Source organism: Peromyscus maniculatus, chromosome 15, assembly GCF_049852395.1.
Source record: "Peromyscus maniculatus bairdii isolate BWxNUB_F1_BW_parent chromosome 15, HU_Pman_BW_mat_3.1, whole genome shotgun sequence".
NCBI lineage: Eukaryota > Metazoa > Chordata > Mammalia > Rodentia > Cricetidae > Peromyscus > Peromyscus maniculatus.
This window is the reverse complement of record NC_134866.1, coordinates 78,930,890-78,955,255: the sequence shown is the minus strand read 5'-3', so window position 1 is coordinate 78,955,255 and position 24,366 is coordinate 78,930,890. Positions and strand designations below refer to the sequence as shown.

Genomic DNA, 24,366 nt, shown 5'->3' with positions numbered 1-24,366 from the left:
TAGACACTTCCCAGCAAGTCCTACCCTCCCATATTCATGTCCTTTTAACCTCTTAAAAACTCACTGAGACCTATTAGTGCTACTTGCTAGAATGTTGACTGATCTCGCTGGCTTGACCTTGTACAGATCTTGTTCAGGTAGCAATAACTGTAGTCAGCTCATGAGCACAATTGCTCCGTTAGATCCAGAAGGCAGGACTCTCATTCTCTGGCTCTTACAGTCTTTCCACACTCTCTGTGTGATGTCCCCCAAGCCTTGTGTGTAGGAAGTTGTCATGTAGATGTCCCGTTTAAGACTGAGCATGTCATAGTCACTTATTCTCACCGCTGTGACAGTTAGGAGTCTCTGCGTGAACTGCTGCCCAAGGTTGAGAGCAGTACTAAAAACATAAATATTTAGAAGACAGTTTGACAACATGTCCATTCAGCAGAACTACAGTAGTAGGTTCCTCCCCTAGAACTCATGACTTCCCAAGTCGTGGGCTTTTGATCAGGTTCACAGTGCCAGACATGAATGCTGTTTTGTGGAACAGACCTCAGACTCCAATTGGAAAGTGGTTGGTTATCCCCTAACAGTCAGGCTCCTATTGCACCAGCGGGAACATCTTGCCTAGGAGATCGGTTTTGCAACGTTGCGGGGGCCCAGCACTGAATAAGACCATTGATTTCTTCTCTCCCCATGACCTACAGAACACTTCTGAGACACTGAAAACTAGCCAGTGGGTCAATTCCAGCTTGATTTTTCTATGTCATGCAATCAAAGTATTGAATATAAGTACATTAAACTAAGCATGGTGTTGCACACACAATTCTAGCAGTTTGGAGCGAGAGGTGGAAGAACCTCTTAAGGGTAGGAGTTTGAGGTCAGCCAAGGCAACCTGAGACCCTGTTTCAACAATAAGGGCCAGGGCTAGAGAGAGAGCTTAGTAGTTAACTGCACTTGCCACTGAGCCTGTTGATCTGAGTTTTTGATGTCTGGGATTCAGATGGTGGAAGCAGAGAACTGACCCCTGAAAGTTGCCCTTTGACCTCTGTTTGTATGTTGTGTTAAGCACAAGGTCCCTCTCCCCTTTAAGCCACATTTAGATTTCATTTTTGCAAACCATCCTTAAATATTTAAGAAGGCAAGGGGAATGATTCTGTGGACATGGGGAGAAGAGGCCAGATTTACGTAGTAGTGGGAGGACTTGAGTTTTCAGACAATGCAGGGTCAGAGTTATGTAGGCGTTGGGAATTGATGTTGGCGTGGAAGGAGAGGAAGAAAGTCATGGAGGATGTTGGAGGTTCAAACCCCAGGAAGGGTGTTGAGGTAAATGATAGTGCCCTTGACACAAGCCCGTGGCTGAGTTTGGTGGATGAGAGAGGTGGTATTTGCTAATGGGTTTGTTGGAATCATCTGTTAGGATGTGCTTTATGACAGTTATCTCTCAGTCACTCAAAAAAGCAAATACTAACTTCTTTCTCCCACCATCTGTTGATGACTTTGGGTCAGCTGTTAAGACTTGTAATAAGGCAAAATCACAGCAGTTTAATTTAAATATCTTTTTAAAATTTATTTAACTTTATTTTATGTGCTTTGGTATGAAGGTGTCAGATCCCCTGGAACTGGAGTTAGAGACAGTTGTGAGCTGCCATGGGGCTGGGAATTGAACCCGGGTCCTCTGGGAGAGCAGCCAGTGCTCTTAACCACTGAGCCATCTCTCCAGCCTCAATATCTTTTATTTATTTATTTATTTATTTATTTATTTATTTATTTATTTATATACATACATTCTGCCTGCATGCCAGAGGAGGGCACTAGATCTTATTATAGATGGTTGTGAGCCACCATGTGGGTGCTGGAATTGAACTCGGGTCTCAGGAAGAGCAGCCAGTGCTCTAAACCTCTGAGCCATCTCTCTATCCCTAATTTAAATATATTAATTGACTTTATTTGCTTGTGATTCTTGAATCAGAGACCATCAGTTTGTTTTTTGGGGGGGCTACTTTTGCATAGACGGTTTTTTCTTCTTTTTCACTTCTAACTTTTATATGTCTTTATGAGTCATAGAGAGTGTAAACTGAGAGACTTTTAACATTTTATTTTTTATTTTATATGTACAAATGTGTGCCTGCGTGTATTTATATGCACTGTGTATTCGCTTGGTGTCTGCGGAAGCCAGAAGAGGGCATTAGATCCCCTGGAACTGGAGTTACAGATGTGAGCATGTTGGTGGTTCTCAACCTTCCCAAAGCTGCGACCCTTTAATACAGTTCCTCATGTTGTGGTGGCCCCCAACCATAAAATAATTTTTGTTGCTACTTCATAACTAATTTTGATATTGTTGTGGATCTTAATGTAACTACCTCATATGCGGGATATCTGATGTGCGACCCTGTGAAGGTGCCGTTCAGTTCCCCAAAAGAGGTCAAGACCCACAGGTTGAGAACTATTGCTCTGTGTGGTTTCTGAGAACTGAACCAGTGTCCTCTGCAAGAGCAGCAAGTGCTCTCTTGACATCTCTCTAGCTCCCTACTTTTTTTTTTCCTTTTTTAATGTAGAGTTTCACAGTATGGTCAAGGTTGGCCTCAAACTTTCATTTTTCCTGCTGAAGAACTTTCTCCTCCTGAGTACTAAGATTACAGACAGGTGCCACCACACCCGGCTCTGAATCCTATATTTAAATTTTTTTTTCTCTGTAGTTCATTTTGTGAGAGGTGGGATCATGTCGCACCTCTCCCCAGACTGACCCAGAATGCCGAGGCTCACGAAATCCTCCTGCCTCAGGTTAGCCTCCTGAGGAGGAGGTACAGGGACAGGCCGCCATGCCTGGGCTAACAATGCATTTTGAATTGCTACAGATTTGACTCATCTGCATACAGCAAATCTAATGCTTTCTTTCTTCTTTTTAAAAATGTGTTTTATTTTTCAGTGTGTGTGTGTGTGTGTGTGTGTGTGTGTGTGTGCATGCACTTATGCATGTGCATGCTCCCAAAGAGTCAGAAGAGCATGCTTCCTGGCTGTAGAATTCTCTGACATTTATTAAACCCTCCCTCTTCTCATGTCCCCCGACTCCCTCTCAGATTCACAACTTTTTGAACTGTTGTTTTACACACACACACACACACACACACACACACACAAATACAGCTTCACGCGTCCACTTGGTGTGGCTTGTATTGTTGCGTTCGTCTCTAGACTGGTGCTCCCTCTCTCAGAAGCTATTCCTTGCCTGTTGCTCCTCATCTAGGGGTAGACTCCTGGGAGATGCCCCCCATCATGTTGACATGTCGGCTGGTGTTGTCTTTATGTAAATCTTGTTTAGGGGACCATGCTGTTGAGATTGTGTGGGCGCAGCCTCTGTGTCCTGTAGGGAAGACAGTATCTTTGCAGCAGACTCCCTGGTCGTCCGACTCTTACAGTCTCTCTGCCCATCCTGCCAAATTACCCCTTTGTAACTCTTTTCTCTATAATTATTCTCATAATGTCCATATGTTCCTAATTCTCGTTAAATCTGTCTTCCTGTTTTCTTTGGCTCTTGAGGCATTTCACAATAGTTTTAAAGTGTTTGATAACTCTGACGGTTGCGTTTCCTCAGGGGCACCTCTGCCACATTATTTCCCGTGTGGGCTGTTTTCTGGTTCCTTTGGGCGCTTTGCTGGTGGTATTACTAACAACTGAACATTTGAAAGGATTGCCATCTTTTCCATCTTTTCAGACTTCCCCTGACTCCCTAAGTCTTTGGTCATGTTTTGTGATTTGGAATGGCCCCTCGGGTCTTTTCTCAGCATGCATTTGACCTGGGCTTTATGTGGCTGTTCAGCTCCTCTGGGCACACACTGCCTTCCTTAAATGTCTTCATTTCCCCAAGAGTTGTCCCAGCCAGCTGGGGTCTTGGTCTCCTCCTCCTTACTTTCCCCTTCCCTTCCCTCCCCTCCCCTCCCCCTTTTCAGACCCACAGTTTCAGGTATGCCAAGCAGGGACTCTACCTTTGATGTACAGTCTGGTCCTCCCTGTTGCTTTCTTGAGAAGAACTCCTTGTTTCTTTATATCTGGTTTTGAGTTAGGCAGAGCAAAGGCTAGCCATTCATGCGGCTTCTAGCCAGACTACGATATTATAAACAAAGTCTAGGTTTTTTTAAAAATAAATACTTTAATATATATATTACATATATATGTATACACACATATTATATATAACATTTTTATTTTATGTGTATGAGTGGTATGTCTGTACCATGTGCATGCCTGGTGCCAGAGGAGGCCAGCAGGGGGCACTGAATTCCCTGAGACTGGAGTTACAGACCCTTGTGATCCACCACGTGGGTGCTGGGAATTGAACTCAGGTCTTCCAGAAGTGCTCTTAACTGTTGAACCGTCTCTCCAGCGCGGAAGGTCTGTTTTTCCTCCAGGTTGGGAGCAGGAACTGAGAACTGAGGGCGCTGCCTCCTTCAGCCCCACACTGGCTGTGTTTGGGTCAGGGACACCGTGGGCAGAGGCTCCCCAAGGCATTCTGCTGTCGGAGTTGCCTTTTCTTGATTCAGTGTTTTTCAGACCTGCCACGCCCCTTCCTCAGCCCGGGGTGCTGGGTGGGCATTGCGCTACTGTGTCCCATGCCATGGTTTTAAAGCTAGTTTTCTTTTTGATTTCTTCCTCTCTGCTTTGGTGTATGTGTGTATGTCGGCGGCAAAATGAGAGCCCGGGGCTCCTAGACCACTGCCTTGCTGACATCAGGTTCAAACTGCTGATTTATTTATCTAAAATTATTATTACTATTATTTGTGGTGTGTGTGTGTGTGTGTGTGTGTGTGTGTGTGTGTGTGTGTGATGTGATCTGTGCTTGTGCAGGTCAGAGATTGACAGCTTGTGGAGTTAGTTCTTGCCATCCTCCTTTAGCTGGTCCCGGGGATAGAACTCAGGACACCAAGCTTGCGCAGCAAGCTCCTTTGCCTGTTGGGCCCTATCACCCACCCTGAACTGCTTGCTGTATTTGATGGGGAGTTAAATAGGTAGAAGTCAGAATGATCCCGAGCACTACTTCCTTCTCTAAGGTTTATTTGTTGAGCGAGCCCTCGTCTAGTGTGTGTGCCCTGTAATTAGAGCAGGGAAGTCGCTGGGGTGTGGGGGCCAAGTGGGACCCTCGTGTGTCGTGTGTGCTTAGACTGACATAGCACGTTTCCGTGGGGAACCCTGGAGGGAAGCCTGCTAAAATGTTAGCAGTCACCCGGGCAGTGGTGGGAAGAGGCAATGTGAGAACGGTGCCTGGGATATATTATGCTCTCGGGAAGCGTTAGTTCTGCTTCTGCAGGAGGCCTGTGCATCACTGCCTGTGCTGCAGCCTTATCTGTGGTCCCTGAGAACTTCCGGCATTTTCAGGGTCTCAGTACCAACAAGAACTGGCCGAAAAGCACTAGCCTCCGCCATCACGTCTGTCCGACATGCATCCTGGCGGTGCGGAGGAAAGCACACATTGCCCTCACTTAAGAGGGCTACGAACTCACCAAGAATGAGATGGCGTGTGTGAGCCTTGCCTGGCAGCACCCCCACCAGTGTGAGACTCCAGACTGGTGCTCGGACAAGGACATACAAGTTGGGGTGTGTGCCTGAGTTCTGACCAGTGGTCTGACAACAAACTCTGAATGCCTGAAGCAGCTGAAGGAGGGCCGGCCCGTCGAGAGCTGAGCTGCTCAGAGGCCTTCATGTGTGAGGACAGCACACAGACCACCGGCTGCTGGTTTGACTGTGTACATCCAAGAAGAAATAAGCCTTCAGGCCTTCCCAGTCCGTAGTTTGAATACCTCAGCAAACCCTAGCTGTAGTCACTCTTTGTCTCCTCGAGGTCCTCTTACTGTGTATTCAGCCGGTGACATGTTTCAGGCGATCCCAGATCGCAAGGCCAAATGAACTAGTATTTTCTTGGGCTCCTGGAACTGTGGGTTGGTTGTGGCCGTTCCTTGGGAAGCAACAACAGGTCTGCTCAGTTGTTTCTTATCCCAGGAACCAGTCAGAAGGGGCCTTGGCTCCAGGGGGATGCTGTATGTCCTGCCCATATGGAGGGTGAGGGCATGGGAGAGTCTGGAACATTCAGTCCTGTTAAAGCCTCTGCTTGGAAATGGCACAGTGTCTTTGCCTACATCCCCTGGATGGATTCAGGGACCATAGGATGCGGTGTTAGTTACCCTGACAAATGACACAGGGGAGAAAGTTTTTTTGGCTCCCAGTTTAGGAGAAAGTTCTGGTGGCATGATCTTGGGGCAGCTGGTCACATGACGTCTGCTGCCAGGAAGCAGAAAAGGTGATGAATGCTTCAGTCCTCTCTCTCCCCTTTATTCAGTCCAGGAACTATCCAGGAAATGGTGCAGGCCACACTTAGAGTGGCCTTCCACCCTCAATGAGCCTGATCCACAAATTCCCTCACAGGCTTGCTTGGGCTCCCTTTCTAGGTAATTCTAGATACTATCAGTGTAAACCACCACAGATAGGGAGGCCCAGCTTGCTCACCGTGGAACCTGGAGGAAGGATTTGGGATGACTGCTCCAACACTGCTAGTCTGAGTCCCACGGTGAAGAAAGGTAAACAGGCCAGGCAGCAGCCACACACACACACACACACACACACACACACACACACACACACACACACACAAACATGCAAGCATACACATGCACAAACACACTCACACACTCGTCAGAATTCCCATGCACTCCAGATGCATATGCAGGCCAGAGGTCAGCTTCAGATATCCTTCCCCAAAACTCCTCAGTCACTGACTTGTCCCTTCCCAATGACCCCTTACTGCCCTGCAGCTTGCTACTTAGGCTAGGCTAGCTGGCCCGTGAGCCCCGGGAATCCGCCTGTTCCCACCTCCCCTGCACTGGGATCTCAAGTGCACGCCATCACTCCTGGATTTTTCACGTGGGCTTTGGGAAGTTGAACCCAGGCTCTCGTGCTTACAAGCCGAATACTGAACTCAGGGAGGTATCTCCCAAGCTCCGGGTTGACTTCTTCTTAAGGAGCCGTGGGAGGAGTCAGACCTCAGAACTTCTGGTTTTTTTCCCCCACTGGTTAAAATTAGGGACATGCTCACACCCATCTACAGAAGGAAGCGAGGCTTTGTTTCCTTTTCCTGAGGCATGTTGTCACCTGGGATACAGGTGGGATTCAAACACCCAGAAGATGGAGAGAGCAGATGTGGACCAGCGGCTGGCAGGGTCTGTCTGCCGTGGTAGTAATATGGAAACAGTGGTGGACACTGCTTAAGATGTGTTAATGGGCCCAGAGATTGGACAGAGTTCTTAAAAGAAGAAAGACATATGGCCACTAAAATGTTCAACATCCTTAGCTCTCAGGGAAATGAAAATCAAAAATCCTTTGAGACAGAATGGCTGTTGCCAAGGAAAGCAATGGCAACAAGTTCTGACGAGGTTGTGGGGGGAGGGGACCCTTATTTATTGACAGTGGGCTGTGGAAATCAGTGCGGAGGCTTCTCAAAAAAAATGAAAATGGAGCTAACTTATGACCTAGCTTTACCGCTCCTGGTCATGTATCTGAAGGACTCCATACCCTACCACAGAGATTTACTCATACACGTTCATGTGCTGCTCTGGTCACAAGAGAGGAAATGGAATCGGCCTGGGTGTCTACCAGCTGATGATTGGAGAGGGTAAATGGTGCATATTCAAATATAAATGAAATTAAAATGAAATTATGAAACTTGCAGGACATTGGATGGAATTGGGAACTACCGTATTGGGATCAGAAAACAAAAGGCTTGTTCTTATTTATTCAGATCCTAGTTCCTGTTTTGATATATGTATGTGCGTTAGTGGGGGAGTGAGTGTGTGTAGAGCCCAGGAAACTGGAGACCCATGAGAAGTGGGGGGGGAGGGGGGCATAGTAGAGTACATATGATAAGAGGGGAGGGGAAGGTTTGCAGGAGAGGAGGGCAGGGGGTGGGGGTGGGAGAGGGGGTCAGCCCAAATGGTGCATGAAAAAGCCATAGGAGAGATTTTCCCTCAGTGCTGTAGCCTGGTAAGGTCCCCATGCTCAGGCAACAAACCCTTCACCTGGGCGACTGTAAGAACTCTGCTGAGGCCCCCATTAAGTTACAGACCAGCACTAACCTCCACACTGTGGAAGGACAAGAGGGCTAGTCGGGGAGAGGAGGAGGAAAGAGAGAGGCTAGTGGGGTGGGTAAGCTGGGAGTGGGAACGTGATCACAGTACATGATGTGTGTGTGTGAAAAGATAATGAAACCCGTTATTATGTATAACTAATGTCTGGGGGCCAGCAAGGTGGCTCATAAGCCTGCGCCCTGCATTTGAGTCCCAGCACCCACGTGAAGATAGAAGGACAGAACTGACTCTAACTCTCCATGTGCCATGCCGTGCTCTGCCCCTCGTAGTAAGAAATGAAAAAAAATAAGGCCGGGCGGTGGTGGCGCACGCCTTTAATCCCAGCACTTGGGAGGCAGAGGCAGGCGGATCTCTGTGAGTTCGAGGCCAGCCTGGGCTACCAAGTGAGTTCCAGGAAAGGCGCAAAGCTACACAGAGAAACCCTGTCTCGGGAAAAAAAAAAAAAAAAAAGAAACGAAAAAAATATTTGCTAGCCAAAACACATGTTAAATCCTAGGCTGTGCATGGTGGTATGTGCTTCTAAGCCCATCGCTCTGGAAAGTGGAGGCAGGAGGATCAGGAGTTCACAGTCATTGCTGACTTGCAGTGACTACATGATGAATTCCAGGACAGCCTGGAATCTGTAAGATCCTGCCTCAGAACAACAACAAGAGGCTGGAGAGATGGCTCAGCGATTAAGAGCACTTGCTGTAGAGGACCCGGGTTCAGTTCCCAGCACCCACAGGGTGGTTCACAGCCCGCCGTAAGTAACTCCAGTTCTGGGAGAGCTTACACCCTCTTCTGATCTCCGAGGGCACCAGGCATATGTGTGGTGCATGTACATACAAGCATCTCACACAAAAGAAAGAAACACGTAAATCTAAAAGAAATCAAAACAACCATAAAACAATAAACAATGTCTCATCTCCTGTGCCCTCCACTTATAAGCAGCAGCTCTGAGGCAAACACACCCGTAAAAGGGAGATAATAGAAGGCTGCCAAGGGTAAGAGAGGGTGTACAGAGGTTGTGTAATATTCCCATGCCCTGGCCCCGGTCCCTGCTCTCTGCCCCCATTTTCCTCACACAGAGCATCCCTGTTTTTCCTGCTTTCACGTCTCCCATGTCTACCAAGCACTTCAGAAGACCTTAGCAAAGAATGAGCTTCCCCTTTATAAGAAATTTAGCTTTATTTTTTTTTTTTCAGGCAAGTTTTCATGCTGTAGCCCAGGCTGGCCTTGAATTCCTTATCTTGCCACAGCATCCCCAGCACCGTCACTGTGCCTGGCCCTTTTTCCGTGTTTCTTAATGAGAGGCTGGCTAAGCTAAGGTCAAGATCCAGAGCAGTGGTTCTCAACCTTCACAACGCTGTGACCCTTTAATCCATGCAGTTCCTCCTGTTGTGGTGGCCCCCGAACCATAAAATTATTTCCATTGCTACTTTGTAACTGTAATTTTTGCTACTGTTATGAACCATAATATAAAGATCTGTGTTTTCCGATGGTCTTGGGTGATTCCTGGGAAAGGGTCATTTGACCCCTCCAAAGGGGGTCATGACCCAGAGGTTGAGAACCTCTGATCTAAAGGCCATCTAGCTTTCGTTTAGATTGACTCTGCTCTGGATTGGGCTCCGTGTCGGTGCAGAGATTGTACCTCAGGTCTGGGGAGCTGTGACAGGGGGCCCAGGTTTCCCTGCATGTGTGTGAGCTGGTCTCATCAGCTCCGCACTTCAGTGTCTGTGGTTTGCAAAAATCGTAAGAGATTAGACTCCATGACAGATATGGAGACTGCCTTTGGCTGCACTGCCCCGAGCCCCCGTCTGCCACTGTTTGGTTTGTGCACATGAGGCTTGTCCTATGCTAGGGCTCTCTCAGATGACAGACCGTTCCGGAGAGTTCCAGACACAGGAGCTTCTGAAAAGGCAGCTCTGTGTGCCTTCAAGCATTCCAGGTGACACTACTCTAGTGCCACCTCTTGGTGACTGATGGAACTGACAAGCTCTATTCCCAACTCTTGGCGACTGGTGGAACTGACAAGCTCTATTCCCAACTCTTGGCGACTGGTGGAACTGACAAGCTCTAGTGCCACCTCTTGGCGACTGGTGGAACTGACAAGCTCTAGTGCCACCTCTTGGCGACTGGTGGAACTGACAAGCTCTAGTGCCACCTCTTGGCGACTGGTGGAACTGACAAGCTCTAGTGCCACCTCTTGGCGACTGGTGGAACTGACAAGCTCTAGTGCCACCTCTTGGCGACTGGTGGAACTGACATGCTCTGGGGATTCAATTTCTTGCGTCAGCTCCCATCTTGCTTCAGTGGGAATAAAGGCGGTCAGTCTCCTGGGTTTAATAATAGCAGAACTTCTGTTTGGATTTCCCCGCCTCGTGTTACTACCAGCAAGTACTAGACATAGACATGGGAAAGAGGGGTTTGCCACATACTACCTTCTCAGTAGCCTCTGTGAGTCAAGCCTCAGAACTGTGATTGCTGTTTCTCCCATTTGAGTTGCAGGTTAGGATCACCCAAGGAACTTCAAAGCTCTAACACTCAGGCTAGACCTGCAACCCCCAACAGACTATAGGAGCAGGCCAGGCATCAGTTTCCATCCATCCATCCATCCATCCTTCCATTTTCTAGTTTTCCAATAAGCCCATAGTAGGAGTCCATGAGGAGAGAATGTTCCGGACAACTTCTTGAGCTAAGTTCCCAGCAGGCCCTTAGGGTGCAGGATGTGGGCTTGGAAGGGAGGTAGTGTACAGGGCTGTTGAGTAGAGAAAGCCCTAGGCTTGCAACCTGCCTGCTGTAAAGCTGGGAAGCCAAATAGCATTCTAGCACTATAAATAACTGAGCAGAGATGGAAATCACATCATGGGGAGCAAAATGTCTTAGCAGGACAAAATAACTAGCTGTGTAAATATTGTCCTAAAGTACTACGCTGAGTGAACAAAATTTGAAAATGCAGGAGGGTGAAAAGTGTCCCTATTGTGGAATATTATTTTAACTAGGCAAAGATGTGTTACATTTGTTTATGCTGCAGTTTAATTATGAAAAGATGTATTGCTGTTTCATCTTACCTGCCTAAGGCCCCTGATTGGTCTAATAAAAAGCTGACTGGCCAATAGCTAGGCAGGAGAGGGATAGGCGGGGCTGGTGGGCAGAGAGGATACATAGGAGGAGGAGGAATCTAGGCTCGGGAGAGAAGAGAGGGAAAGGGAAGAATGAAGAGAATGAGAGAGAAAGAGAAGGATGGGGACCGGAGTCAGGAGCCAGGCAGCCGCCAGGCGGACACAGAGGAATCAGGAAAGTAAGATATACAGAAGGAAAGAAAGGTAAACAGCCCTGAGGCAAAACATAGATAAAGAGAAACAGATTAAAACAAGAGGGAAGATAAGGCTGAGCATTCAAGTACTGTTTCCCTGTCATGATTTGGGAGCTGGTTGGTGGCCCCAAAGGAAGCTTGTTATATGTCTCCCTGATTTTTTTCTGCTTAAGATTAATATTTTTATCTGAGCCACTCAGAAGATATCCAAGCTTGTGCAGGCATATAGTTTCATTCTTATCGTTACCTTTCAATTTCTTTTTCAGTTTAATTTTTTATTTTTTTGAGACAGGATCTCATATAGCTCAGGCTGGCTTCAACCTGACTGTGTAGTTGAGTGTGACCTTAAACTCTGGATTCTCCTGCTTCTACCGCTCAGACTGTTTTTAAAATGTAAGACATGAGGCGTCCCTCCCCCATGCTTCATCTACCTCTTCCTGGTTTCTCCATCCTCCCGCCCCCACCCTCCTCCACCCCACCCCTGCCACTGAACCTTGTTTTTAAGAGTCCTTATCAACACTAGCTGGGGTTAGAATCTCAGGATAGTGACTGATGATGGTAGGGACGAGATAGGTGGTCAACAAAACAGATGGCTTCTGACCCTTACAAAGGATGCTATCAAAGCAGGATGTGGCCGGTGCACACTGTAACTTTTTTTTTGTTTGTTTGTTTTTGTTGTTTTTTGTTTTTTTGTTTTTCGAGACAGGGTTTCTCTCTGTAGCTTTGCGCCTTTCCTGGAACTCACTTGGTAGCCCAGGCTGGCCTCGAACTCACAGAGATCCACCTGCCTCTGCCTCCCGAGTGCTGGGATTAAAGGCATGGGCCACCACCGCCCTGGTTTACACACTGTAACTTTTGCACTTGAGTGGCAGAGGCTGGAAAGTCTGAATGAAGTTCAGTGTCATTCCCAGGTATGTAATGAGCTTAGCTCAGCCTGGGCTATGTGAGACCCTGTCCAAAACAACAGCAACAGCAACAAAAGCAGTTCCTGAAATGGGAAAACAACCCCTCCCCAGAGGCAGGGAAACAGCTGGGCAGTGGTGGCTCATGCCTTTAATCTCTGCACTCTGAAGGCAGGAGCAGGTGGATCTCTGAGTTCCAGGCCAGCCAGGGCTACATAGAGAAACACTGTTTCAAAAAACTGGGCGGGGGAGGGGGGAGCAGCAAGTGAATACCAATTAAATTCAGTAGATGTTTAAAGAAGAAAGAGAGCAGGAGTGGCCAGAAGAGCACTGCAATGAAGTAACCATGGTTAGGACTGAAAACCGGGTTCAGACTTGGAGAGGTGCGTCAGAGGGGCCAGGGATCTAAAAAAGCTGTACAAGAGGGCAATATTCATCTTTCTACAGGATGGCCACGTAGGTGGGGTGGTGGCCCTGTGGGGAGGTCACACAAAGATGGCATAGGTTGGTACTTTTCTTTCCTTTTTTTTGCAGTATAGGGGTTGCACCCAAGGCTGCTTCACATGTACTGGGCAAGTTCTCCACCTCTGGCCACACTCTCAGCCCTTGGTTGTTTTTTAGTATTTATGTAGTGTGTGTGTGTGTGTGTGTGTGTGTGTGTGTGTGTGTGTCTGTGTGTGTCTGTGTGTGCGCGCGTGCGTGCGCCTGGATAAATTTATGTGCCCTGTGCTTGTAGGAGTCTGTTGAGGTCAGAAGAGGGTGTCGGATCTCCTGGAGCTACAGGTGGCTTTGAGCTGCCCAGTGGGTGCTGGGAACCGAACCCGCGTCCTCTGCAAGAGCACAGGTGCTCTCAACAGCTGAGCCGCTTCTCCGGCTCCCGCGGTGTGTTTCTTGACTCCTGCTTTGGTGAAAGGGTCATGACTTCCTAACATTCTGGTCTTCCTCCCTCTGTGCTTCTGTTCCAGGAGAACTACGAGCAGATGAAAGCTCTCGTGAGTCAACTTCATGAACGAGCCCAGTACGTAAGACTAGGTAAGCACCGTTGCTCTCATTCCCAACACGCTAGCTGCCTCCCGAGGCCATGGCCGCGCATGCGCTGTCAGCATTCAGGCAAAATGCTTAGCATGCCTACATAAGCCCCTCTGCGCATGCGCAAGGTGATCCTTAAAAGCAGACTCCACCCGTGCCCGCCCCGCTTCCGCACATTTCTCTCTGGCAGGCCTGCTGAACTTGCTCCATCTTTCCAATCCTCTTCCTCTAAGAAAACTCCTAAAGTGGGTTTTGTTGTGTCTTGTGGTCCCTTCTTACGCCTGGTGAATAACAACCTTGTCTGTCTGTTTGTCTGCCTTACAGCCTGATGCGTACCCAAGGCTGGTCTTGAACTCATGATTCTCTCGCCGCAATCTCCCAAACACTAAGATCACAGTCGTGTGTTTCCATTCCCAGCTACAAAGTAAGATCTGTAGTCTGTTACCGGTAGTCACTGTAGAAGGAGCAACGTGGATTTTCTAGCCCTCGTTAAAAACTAATTCTCCCCAGTGTCCTCTCAGGTAGAGGCCGTGCTCTGAGAAGACTGTTGCATTCTTAGGTGTTACTATGTTTGGAAGACAGCTTTCATCTGCTGGAGGAATTAGAAAAGGGAACATATAGAAAGTATCCTATGTGTTTGTTTTCTTCAAGGAGTTTATTCAAGGTGACTGACTAGTGGCAGGTGATCAGAGAGAAGCCCCCTCAAGGTCCTGCGGCGTTAAGGAAGAAAGAACCGCAGTGTTGGTCCCCGAGAAAGTTTCGAGAGATGTGCCAGATGTTAGTTTTGTTGCTGAGCACTTTGGTTAAATCGTTTATTTTTGAAACTAGACGTCTTGTAGACTGGACTTAGACGATGACCTTGAACTCCTGATCCTCTTGCTTCCAAGTGCTAAGGTCACAGCGTGCACCATCGTGCCCAGTTTATGCGTGGCTGGGGATAGAACCAGTGCTCCACTAACTCAGCTACATCCTGCTCCCTTTAAATCCTTTAATTCTTCTAAAAAAAAAAAAAAAAACGGGGTTGGGGATTAATTAGCTCAGTGGTAGAGCTCAAGGCCCTGGGTTCGGTCCTCAGCTCAGGGTGAAAAAAAAAAAAAAGAAAACCTTTCATTTTCTGGTTTGTACCTAAGTTTTATACTTAGGAGTGAGTCTGTGAATGATAAGTATGTTAAATACATATTTCCATCTTTTCAATGAATAGATTATCCAGAGTTAGCAAAAGGGAGCCGACAGTAGAAGCAGATGAAATAGAGGTGTTTGGAGTGCACTGGTCTCTGGCTTTTTACTATAGCCAAAGTGAGTGAAGTCCTTCCCACGAAGATGGCTGTGATTCACACTCTTGGAGCGCTATGGGAATGAGCAAGCCGCAGCCCTCTGTGGCCGAGGACAGCCACAAGTGTGGCCCATCACAAAATCGTAAACTTACTTAAAACCCGAGGGGGTTTTTGGTAACTCAGTTTATATATTCTCAAGGAACTTCGTAGATGATAGTGTCATGTTCCAGTGCCAAAAGGCTGGACAGCACTCTACAAGGAATTGTCTCTAGAGAAGCTGGGTTCGTGGCTCAGTGATGGTGTGCATCCTTGAGCATAACACTCAGAGTTCGATTCCCAGCCTATCCACATCTACCCTAAAAAAGAATAAACAAAGATGTAAATGAATAACCTGTCTCTAGAAAAAATACCCACATATTTGCCAAAGTAAAAACCTGTTCTGTTGGAAGAGGTAACTCCATGGTTACCCCATCATCGCTTGGGTTTGATCAGTTGAGGGTTTCCTGGGCCATTAGGACAGATGGCTTCCTATCAAGAGGGATTCAAAGTCCGGCAGCATGGACCTGCTGAGGGTGGGTGGTCTGCTCTGGTGAGCTGCAGGGGAGAGGCTGTTTTCCAGCAGGAGAGGACTGAGCTGGCTGGCAGGGGAGGCGGGGGATGGGCTGGGAGAGAAGATGACTTCGGCCTTCCTGGTTTTGCCTGGAATTGTTCTGCCATGAGAATGATAAGTGGACATTATATCAGGATGTATGAATTTATGTTAAACTATTAAACCATATTAAAACATACTTATAGAAAATTTGGAAAATGAAGTATCAAGGGAAAAAAATCACCCATAAATAATCCCGCTCAGCATACATTTTTAGCACACCTTTGGATGACTCCAAATCACTTTAGTAGCACAATGTGTCTGCGCTTTTGTGCTGTGTGGGCGTTTTGTGCACGTTGGTCTGGACATTTCTCCGAAGTTTGGCTCTGAGCGCTGTGGAGTGACCGTGGCAGGTGACTGTTGATGGTTAGGGAATGCGACTTGTCCCCCCACCTCTTTTCTTGTTTTTCATTTTTTTTGTTCCCATGGTAGAATTGAGACTTCTGACTTTTAAATTAATGCAGTTTCTATTGAGTTTTCAAATGGAGCAGGGGCAGGTGTTTGGGGTTTTTCTTAGGTACCCCTTGAAGTTTTTCATTAGCAAGAACGTAACACTTGCAAGACTGGGTATTGGGTGACTCTGGGGTTCTTTCCCGTTTTCTCGCCTCTGTCCACATCCTGAAAGGTTCCTTCTCTGGCTTTACTGTCTTTGATCCCCCTCCCCCAGCCACCACACACACACACACACACACACACACACACACACACACACACCCCAGCCCAGACGATTACAGTGACTTGGTCATTTCTGTAGGCAGAGAATGGATTATCCCCGTGGCTCTTTCATAATAGCCAGAACCAAGTATTTTGATGAACCCACACTCATCGAAGGGCTGCAAGTGTTTTGATAAATGTAGAAGTGCTTTGTTTTTATCCTGGGGGATATCTTTATGGAGGTAAGCATCTTCAGATGGCTTTGGTAGTTGAGGCAGGGGGCTTTTGTTTTTCGTTTTTTAAAGACATTTAAAAATGGAAGACAAACTCCACTCCTGGTGATCAGCAGCGAGTGTCCCATGGTTGAAGTGACATCATCGGTGTACGCAGAGGCAGGCACCTGGCAGTTGGCCTTTGAAAGGTGCTGGAATCCTGCTGTGAAATGTTTCCACGGTTCAGGGATGCTAACGTGTGGACTTGCGTGAATCTTAGCATCAATGTGATTTAGTGAATTGCACACGATGAGAGCTTAATAAGAATGGCCTTAAGGGAAATGTCAAGATTTTCCATCACAGAGTCTGTGGGAATGAAGTTTGTTCGTTAATTTATATTAAAATGAAATCTTACTCTATAGCCAGGGTAGTCTGGAACAATCCTTACTGGGACCACAGGCCTGAACTGACTTATCGAGCTAATATAAAATTTGAAGAACAATTTTTGGAAAACTAAGGTGCTCCATTGTGCTGTCAGATGGTTTCAGTTTTCTACAGAGGAACCAGGCATGGGGGAATAGGTCTGTAATCCTGACATGGGAAGGAGAAGCAGAAGGAGACAGAGTTCATGGGAAGCCATGGCTCTGTAGCAAATTGGAGGCCAGCCAAACCACATGAGACCCTGTCTTGAAAACAAAAACACATGCACACTTCATTCTGTGCTCATCGAGTCTGCACCAAAGATAACTCGCCTGTGGCTCCTTCTGAAACCCGAATAGTACTAGCTGCCTAACAGACTGCGTCAAACTCCAGAGAACTGAGGAGGAGGGGGAGGACTGTCTTAAGTATCCTCTCCTTCTCCCTGCTCTTTCTCACCCACCTCCCACCTTGGGCTCTTCAAGTGCTGGCCCGTTAATGATCACTGTGTCACCCACCCTCCAAAGGCCTTTGCTCAAGTCTTGCTTTCTTTATTTAAAAATCACATGGACAGTCCTTATGTTTGTTTTTCAATATTGAAGTAAATTAGTGTGCGCAATACGCTGCATTAAAGTATGAGGTTGACCCACATAGCAACACCCGAATCAAGGTCGCATCCCCTAGAACTTCTGTTCTTTGTAATGCCTTCATCCCTTTCCCCACCCCAAACACACCTCATTAGGGACTTGACCAGTAGTTGGGAGAAGAGAAAAGGCAATTTTAATCTTACTATCTTGCAACTAACTCATTTTGAAAAAAGAAATAATTTGTGATATAGTTTTCTTGGTAACCTAAAAGTAGATTTAAGAATTTTCTGTGAGCCGGGCGGTGGTGGCGCACGCCTTTAATTCCAGCACCTGGGAGGCAGAGGTGTAGCACAAATCTTAAAAGGTCTTGTTAATAAAAACAAACCCAGGGCCTGGTATTGGGGTGAATGCCAGAAGATCAGAGAAGCAGAACAAGCCACAGCTTCCTCACCTGAACAGTTCCTCAGCTGATCCTGTTTCCTCAGACTGGAAGCCTCTAAGTCCTCATTGAGAACGGATCTCAGCTGAACTGCTTCTCGAAAGCCTGAAAGCTTAACCAGCTCTAGTTCCTGGTTTTCACGCCTTATACCTTTCTGGTTTCTGCCATCACTTCCTGGGATTAAAGACTTACTTCCTGGGATTAAAGGTGTGAGTCACCATCCCTGGCTGTTTCCAGTGTGGCTTTGAACTCACAGAGATCCGGATGGATCTCTGCCTCCCAAGTGATAGGATTAAAGGCGTGTGTGCCACCATTTTCTGGCCTTTGTATCTAGTGGCTGATCTGTTCTCTGACCCCAGATAAGTTTATTAGGGTGCACAATATTTTGGGGAACACAATATCACCACACAGAGGCAGGTGGATCTCTGTGAATTCGAGGCTAGCCTAAAGTTCCAGGACTGCCAGGAATATTACTCAGAGAAACCTAGTCTCAAAAAACCAAAAAAAAAAAAAAAAAAAGGACAGAGAGAGAGAGAAGTATTCTTGCAGCCAAGCCAAGATCCCTGATTTGAAAAATAAGGGTTATTTAGAAGCTTGTTTGAAATGGGTATGAACATAATTTCTTATCTCAATCAACAAAGAAATGGTACTCTTAAAATTGTTGACTGTTTTATTAGGCAGAGGCTGTGTTAAGATACATTTGTGGGCAACAGTAAAAAGCATTTTCTGGCAGCTTGATGCGTCTCCCACTCCATTGCTGTGGCTTGCTCAGAGCCAGGGGTAGACAGACACTCATCACAGATGTCTTGGCTTGCAGGCTGGGTAGTGAGCCTTGGGTGCTCCTTTGGCTTCAAGAAGCCTGACTGGAGCAGCTGCCCTGCTCTTGGGTTAGTGTAATTTTGTCAAGATTTGGGCAATGTTGGGAATCACAGAAGATCATCTCTGAGTCAAGATATTTCCAAGGGGACCTGGTAATCACTGTGGCGGGGTTTCACCTTTCTCGTGTGCAGACCTGATGGCACCTTTCCGCAAGTCTGCACATGCCAAGCATGGAGGGGATGTCCAAAGCTAGACTTTTGCCTAGTCCAAAGGCAGAATCCGGATGTTCACACGTACAGTGTGGTGCATGTACATGTTTAGTACACGTGGGGCAATGAGATGATATTGTAGTGTCAGAATTCTAAGGAAAATAGCATGCCACCCCTTTGGACAGTTACTAGTGAATTTAGAACATGTATGATATATCCTTGAGGATCAGGGATAGATTAGTGTGTGTGCCTATGCACATGTACATCTGGTGTATGTATGTGTGTATATGTGCGAGCGCTCACATACACATGCACACACACACACGAGGGGGAATGGTGCACACGCATATTTGTGTGTGGAGGCTAGAGGTTAACATCGTCTCTTTCTCTGTCACTGTCCACCATAGTTTTTGAGACGGAGTCTTCCACTGAACCTGGAGTTCATCAGTTCAGATAGGCTGCCTTGCCAGTGAGCTCCAGGATGTATCAGCCCATTGGTGTGGGGTTAGAGGTCATGCTACCGTGCCCGGCTTTACACAGATGCTGGAGACCCAAACTCAGGTCCTCATGCCTGCATGGCGGGAACTGATTGACTGAACTGTCTCCCCAGATCCGTGTGTGTGTGTGTGTGTGTGTGTGTGTGTGTGTGTGTGTGTGTGTGTGATTTATGCATATGCCACTTAAAAACTCAGTTTATTTACTGCATAAAACTGACATCTGGTATATTGAGTGATATACAAAAAAGAATTAGCCCTTTTCTCACAGAACCTTTTGTATTTTTCCTTTTATTATTTATTTATTTGTTTGTTTTTTTTTCCAGACAGGGTTTCTCTGTGTACCCTTGGTTGTCCTGGAACTCTCTGTAGAGCAGGCCGGCCTTGAACTCACAGAGATCCACCTGCCTCTGCCTCCCAAGTGCTGGGATTAAAGGAGTGTGTCACCACCACCTGGCCCACTGAACCTTTTTTTAAACCGCCATGTTTGGAGCGGAGCATTGTATGTGTTCCTAGCATTAGGTGAGATGGAGGCCTAGCTCATGTCTATCTGCTCTAATGTAATCATGATTTTATTGCAGGAGGCAGCGAGAAAGCCCGGGCCCGGCATACTTCCAGAGGAAAACTGCTACCCAGAGACAGAATCGACAATCTCATAGACCCAGGGTTGGTATTATCGACTGCAACCTCAGCGTATCCTACTGGACAGTCCCGTCAACAATTTTTTTTTTTTTTTAATTTTATACACATTGGTGTTTTGCTGCATGTATGTTTGGGTGAAAGTGTTGGGTCCCCTGGAAGTGGAGTTACAGATAACTGTAAGCCACCATGTGGGTGCTGGGAATCGAACCCAGGTCCTCTGGTAGAGCAGTTAGTGCTCTTAACCACTGAGCCATCTCTCCGGCCACAACAGGTGGTTTTAAATTGGATTCTTATAGGATTCAGGGAGCACCCATCACACATCTATTGAGAGATTGGGGCAAATGAAACAGGGGATGATGTGGACAGACATCTCTGCCCTAAGGTCAGCGGGAGATCGGAAATAGCGGTCAGCATCTTGAATTGTATAGCATACTAGAATGGGACAAGTGTCGTGGGAAAAAGAAACACCGGTGCAGAAACCCTGCAGAGAGAGAGAGAGAGAGAGAGAGAGGGAGGGAGAGAGAGAGAGAGAGAGCGCGCTCGGTGTGTTTGAGCCGTGTCCAGGAAGCCCATGGAGCTGAAGCAAATGGTGTGGGGGGAGAAGAGCAGGGGGTGGGCTCTGGTTCGGGAGGACCTGGCGGCTATAGGTTCTGACTCTCAGCAAAGGGGAGCTACAGTAGGGGTGAAACAGGATTTGTTGAGTTTCTAAGTCACGTGTTGGGTGATGACATTCCCGGTACTAGGTACTTAAGGTTGTATTGCCTGGTGACATTGCACTTTCTTAGTTTGTATTAATATAGGCTTGTTTGTTTGTTTCTGTGAGAGACAGAGTCACCCCACAGCTTCTTCTGGATCATCTCATGACGTGTGACTGTTTTTAAAGATGCTGCTCTCTGGCTGCTGTGCTGGGTGTGGACTGAGTGGCAGGCATGGGGGGTTCTGGGTGTATGACAGACAGTACAGAGTTGACTGGTAGATTTCCTGAAGGATGGGTCATGGGGTACAAGGGACAAGTTGCTTGTGTGCATGAGATATTTTTTTCTTTCCTGTTTGGTTTTTGTATTTTAAGATAGGGTCTTCAAATGTAGCTGACTTCAAAATCACTGTATAGCTGAGGACCTTGAACTTGCCCCCCTCCCCTGGAAGTATTTCAGATTAGACCTAGGGCTTCACCCAAACTAAGCAAGAACACTGTCACTGAGATACAGCCCCAGCCCAACCTTGAACTTCTGATCCTCCCTCCTCTGTCTCCCTAGGGATGGGTTATGTACAGGTGTGCACCACCACATTCGGTTAGTGTGGTGCTGGGCATTGAACCCAGGCCTTTGTGCGTGCAAGGTAAGAACTGTCCCGGCTGGGCTGTATCTCTAGGCCACTAGATTTCTTTCTTATGACATCGTATTTGTATGAGAGCATGCATGGGTGAGCCCGGGTGCCTGTGTGTCATGGCACATGTGTAGAAGTCAGAGGACAGCTCTCAGGAGTCACTTTTCGGCTATCTGACATGATCCAGGGACCAAACTCAGGTTGTCAGGCCTCTGTAAGTGCTTCTACTTGATGAACCTTCTTACAGCCCCTAGCATATATTCTTTTAGCTCCTTCTTATGCAGATATGTATCAGGCACCTGCGTTAGTAAAACAGAAAGCAATCTTACCAAATCTAGCATTCTAGGCCTCTTTCCCCCGGTTGTATCTGGAACACATGGGTAAGTGAAAGTGGACAGTTCAGTGTTGGATAAGAGCCTGGTTCCTGGGGACGGGCTGCTTATGGAAACCCCAGATCTGCCCTTTACAACTTGTGTGACCTTAGGCTGGTGACCGAGTTTTGGTTTCCTTGTTAGCAAATGAGTGAGTGTGTATGAAGCCCACAGAAGAGAGCCAGGCAGATGGCAGATGGTCCCTTTTACTCCCTTTCTGTGGTAATATACACATTTGCACAGCACTTGAACAGTAAGTGCCAGCGTTTTACTGTAGCCTGCTACCTGGTTGTACCCCATAAATTCCTATGGCATTCTTGTCAGGTCTTATTTTAGAAATCTTTTTGTAGGTTTTTATGTGTAACATGCATATTGGAAATGCTGCCCTGTTTTAAAACAAACCTTTCCATTCTTATGTGTAACTTTTTAAATACAGACATTTAATCTAGACAACATCCTTTTCTTCCCTCTAGGTCTCCCTTTCTGGAGTTCTCCCAGTTTGCAGGTTACCAGTTGTACGGCGACGAGGAAGTCCCTGCAGGTGGCATCATTACGGGCATTGGACGAGTGTCGGGGTGAGTATTCCACCTGTGCTCAATTGTGAGGGGCAGAAGAAGAGGTTGCTAGAATGCAGGCACCTGACACTTGTTAAGCCCAGGTCATGAGCTCCCCAGAGACCACCAGGAGCCCGAGTTTGTATGCAAAAACAAAGAGCCTTTATTGCAAGCTTGAGCTTGGGCTCTCTGTCACCGTGGTTAGATCAGAGAGAGCCCTGAGCTCAGTCGAGGCAGTGTTTTTAAGGAGTAAAGGATGGGGGGAGGGGAGGGGAGGGGGATTCTGGATTCAGGTGGGGGTTGAACTCCTGACTGGGCAGGAGGTGGGCAACAGAAGTTTTGTCCAACAGGGATTGTTACTGGTGTCGCTGCAAGGAAATTGGCAATTTATATACACGTGATGTAAGCCATCCTTTATGTTCTGGAGCATCTAGTACTTGTTTGTCTCAATTCTGATTGGCCCACCACAGGGTGCAGTTTGTGGCTTTTCCTGGTTTAATGGTGAGGCCTAGTCCCAGTATTGTTAGTCTGCAGCCTGTCATGGCTGCACTGATGTTAACACTCACCCTGCATGTTGGCAGTAAGCTTTGTGTTCTTTAAGACTTGAGTGTCTCATATGTATTAGGTTCATCTGTGGAGCTGCAGAAACCACAATTTAAAGGGAGAAAAATCAAAATCAGCCAGAGTTTTTGTGTTCAATTTAGACTTCCCCATTTCCCCCAGGTGTGGACTTTTAAATTTTTTTTTCTATTAAAAAGTTGTGTTTTTTTTCCACAATATATTTTGGGCATATTCTTTCCCCTCCACCAACCCCTCCCAGGTCCTCCCCACTTCTCTACCCATACAACTTCATGCTTTTTTCTCTTTCTCAAAAAAAAAAAAAAAAAAAAATAGAATGAAAGAAAAGAGCAGGAAAAAAAAAAACCCAGACAAACAAAAACAAACAGAAAAATTGTTAAAGCCAGGTGTGGTGGGGCATGCCTGTAATTCCAGCACTCAGGAGGCAGAGGCAGGCAGAGCTCTTGAGCTTGAGGCCAGCCTGGTCTACAGAGTGAGTTCCAGGGCAAATTAAGAGAGAGAGAGAGAGAGAGAGAGAGAGAGAGAGAGAGAGAGAGAGAGAGAGAGAGAGAGAGAGAGAGAGAGAGAGAGAATGAGCGAGACAAAAATCTATTTGGAGGAGGAGAAGGAGGCGGCGGCGGCCGAAAGGCTGTGTGAGCCAGAGGTGGCGGCTGACTCCGAGGAAGCAGCATCTTCCAGACACAACAGAACTGTCACACATAGGAACGCACAGAGACTGTGACAGCGTGCTCAAGACCTGCACAGGTTTAAACCAAATCAAGTCCCAGCACTGAGAAAGGGAGTGAGCACAGAGTCCCAGCCCTAACCCAGAAACTATTTGCAGTTGATAACCTGCCGCGAAGGGGAAGATAAATCTCTGTTGGCAAGCTGAGTTTTCAGAAGCTCTCCATCCCGTCTCTTGCCCAGCTGGGGAATGCAGCTGTCTTAGAGGAGCAGGCGTCCACTGTGTTCCCAGGCAGCAGCGTCATGACCTGCCTGGGACTGGTTAGAACAGCAGGCTCTTGGGCCTTCCCCAGAGGTGCTGACTCATCCCTGTGACCCGTGTTTTAACCAGCCCCGTAGGTTTTCTGATGCTGATGTTAGAACCAGGTAGAGGCTGGGAATCTAGTCTACTCCGTGTTAAGCTTCTTCCCGTGCTTACGTGGGATGATGAACTTACCATGTCGGTTCTGTGCGGGGGACTGTGTGAGCTCCTCTTGATCCTCACACAGCTGAGTGGGAGGGGCTGTCTTGTCATCACGCTGTGCAGAGAAGGACACAGGCTCAGAGAGGCCAATACCGTGCCCCACATCGAGGGACCTGGGAAGCCTGCCTTAGATCTTTCTGGCCTCTCATGGTGCAATTGTCACTGGCTCCGAGGCTGGTTTATGGCACACGTTCCTCAACCCCATGACTCGTGACTTCAGGAGAGGTATAGAAAGAGCCGTGGTTCATAGTCCTTTGTGTTATACTATTTAAAATTTGTATTTGTTGTGACTTCAAACAACACAGATTTATTTTAGAAAGATTGAGTGTGTGTGTGTGTGTGTGTGTGTGTGTGTGTGTGTGTGTGTAATGTCTTTGTTTCCTATGGTTGTAATAGTAATAAACATTGTTTTTCTTTTCTCTTGCGGTGCTGGAGTTTGAACTCTGTACTGTGTACATTCAGGGTAAATGCCCACTGAGCTAGATCCTTAGACCTTGTTTTTTTAAAGACAGGGTCTTGCTCTTTAGTCCAGGCTGGCCTTGAGCCCACTGTGTAATTAATTTCAAACTTTGGATCCTCCTGCTGGCACTTCTCAAGTGCTGGGACTTCAGATA

The 24,366-nt window shown here is 47.1% G+C and overlaps 1 protein-coding gene and 1 long non-coding RNA gene across 2 annotated transcripts in view; one reads left to right on the top strand and one right to left on the bottom strand.

Moving 5' to 3' along the window:
* The window catches only part of Mccc2 (methylcrotonyl-CoA carboxylase subunit 2), an 81,140-nt gene that overhangs the window by 2,184 nt on the left and 54,590 nt on the right, over positions 1 to 24,366 (top strand). Inside the window, exons 2-4 of the mRNA XM_006994412.4 lie at positions 13,277 to 13,343; positions 19,676 to 19,760; positions 21,907 to 22,008. Of these exons, the coding sequence (XP_006994474.1) occupies positions 13,277 to 13,343; positions 19,676 to 19,760; positions 21,907 to 22,008 (254 nt within the window). The remainder of the gene's footprint in view (positions 1 to 13,276; positions 13,344 to 19,675; positions 19,761 to 21,906; positions 22,009 to 24,366) is intronic.
* LOC121822827 (uncharacterized) lies at positions 22,097 to 23,846 on the bottom strand. Its single transcript, XR_006064090.2, has 3 exons — positions 23,726 to 23,846; positions 22,554 to 22,626; positions 22,097 to 22,355 (listed from the first exon to the last, which is right to left on the bottom strand). It is a non-coding gene; the product is annotated as an uncharacterized LOC121822827 (long non-coding RNA).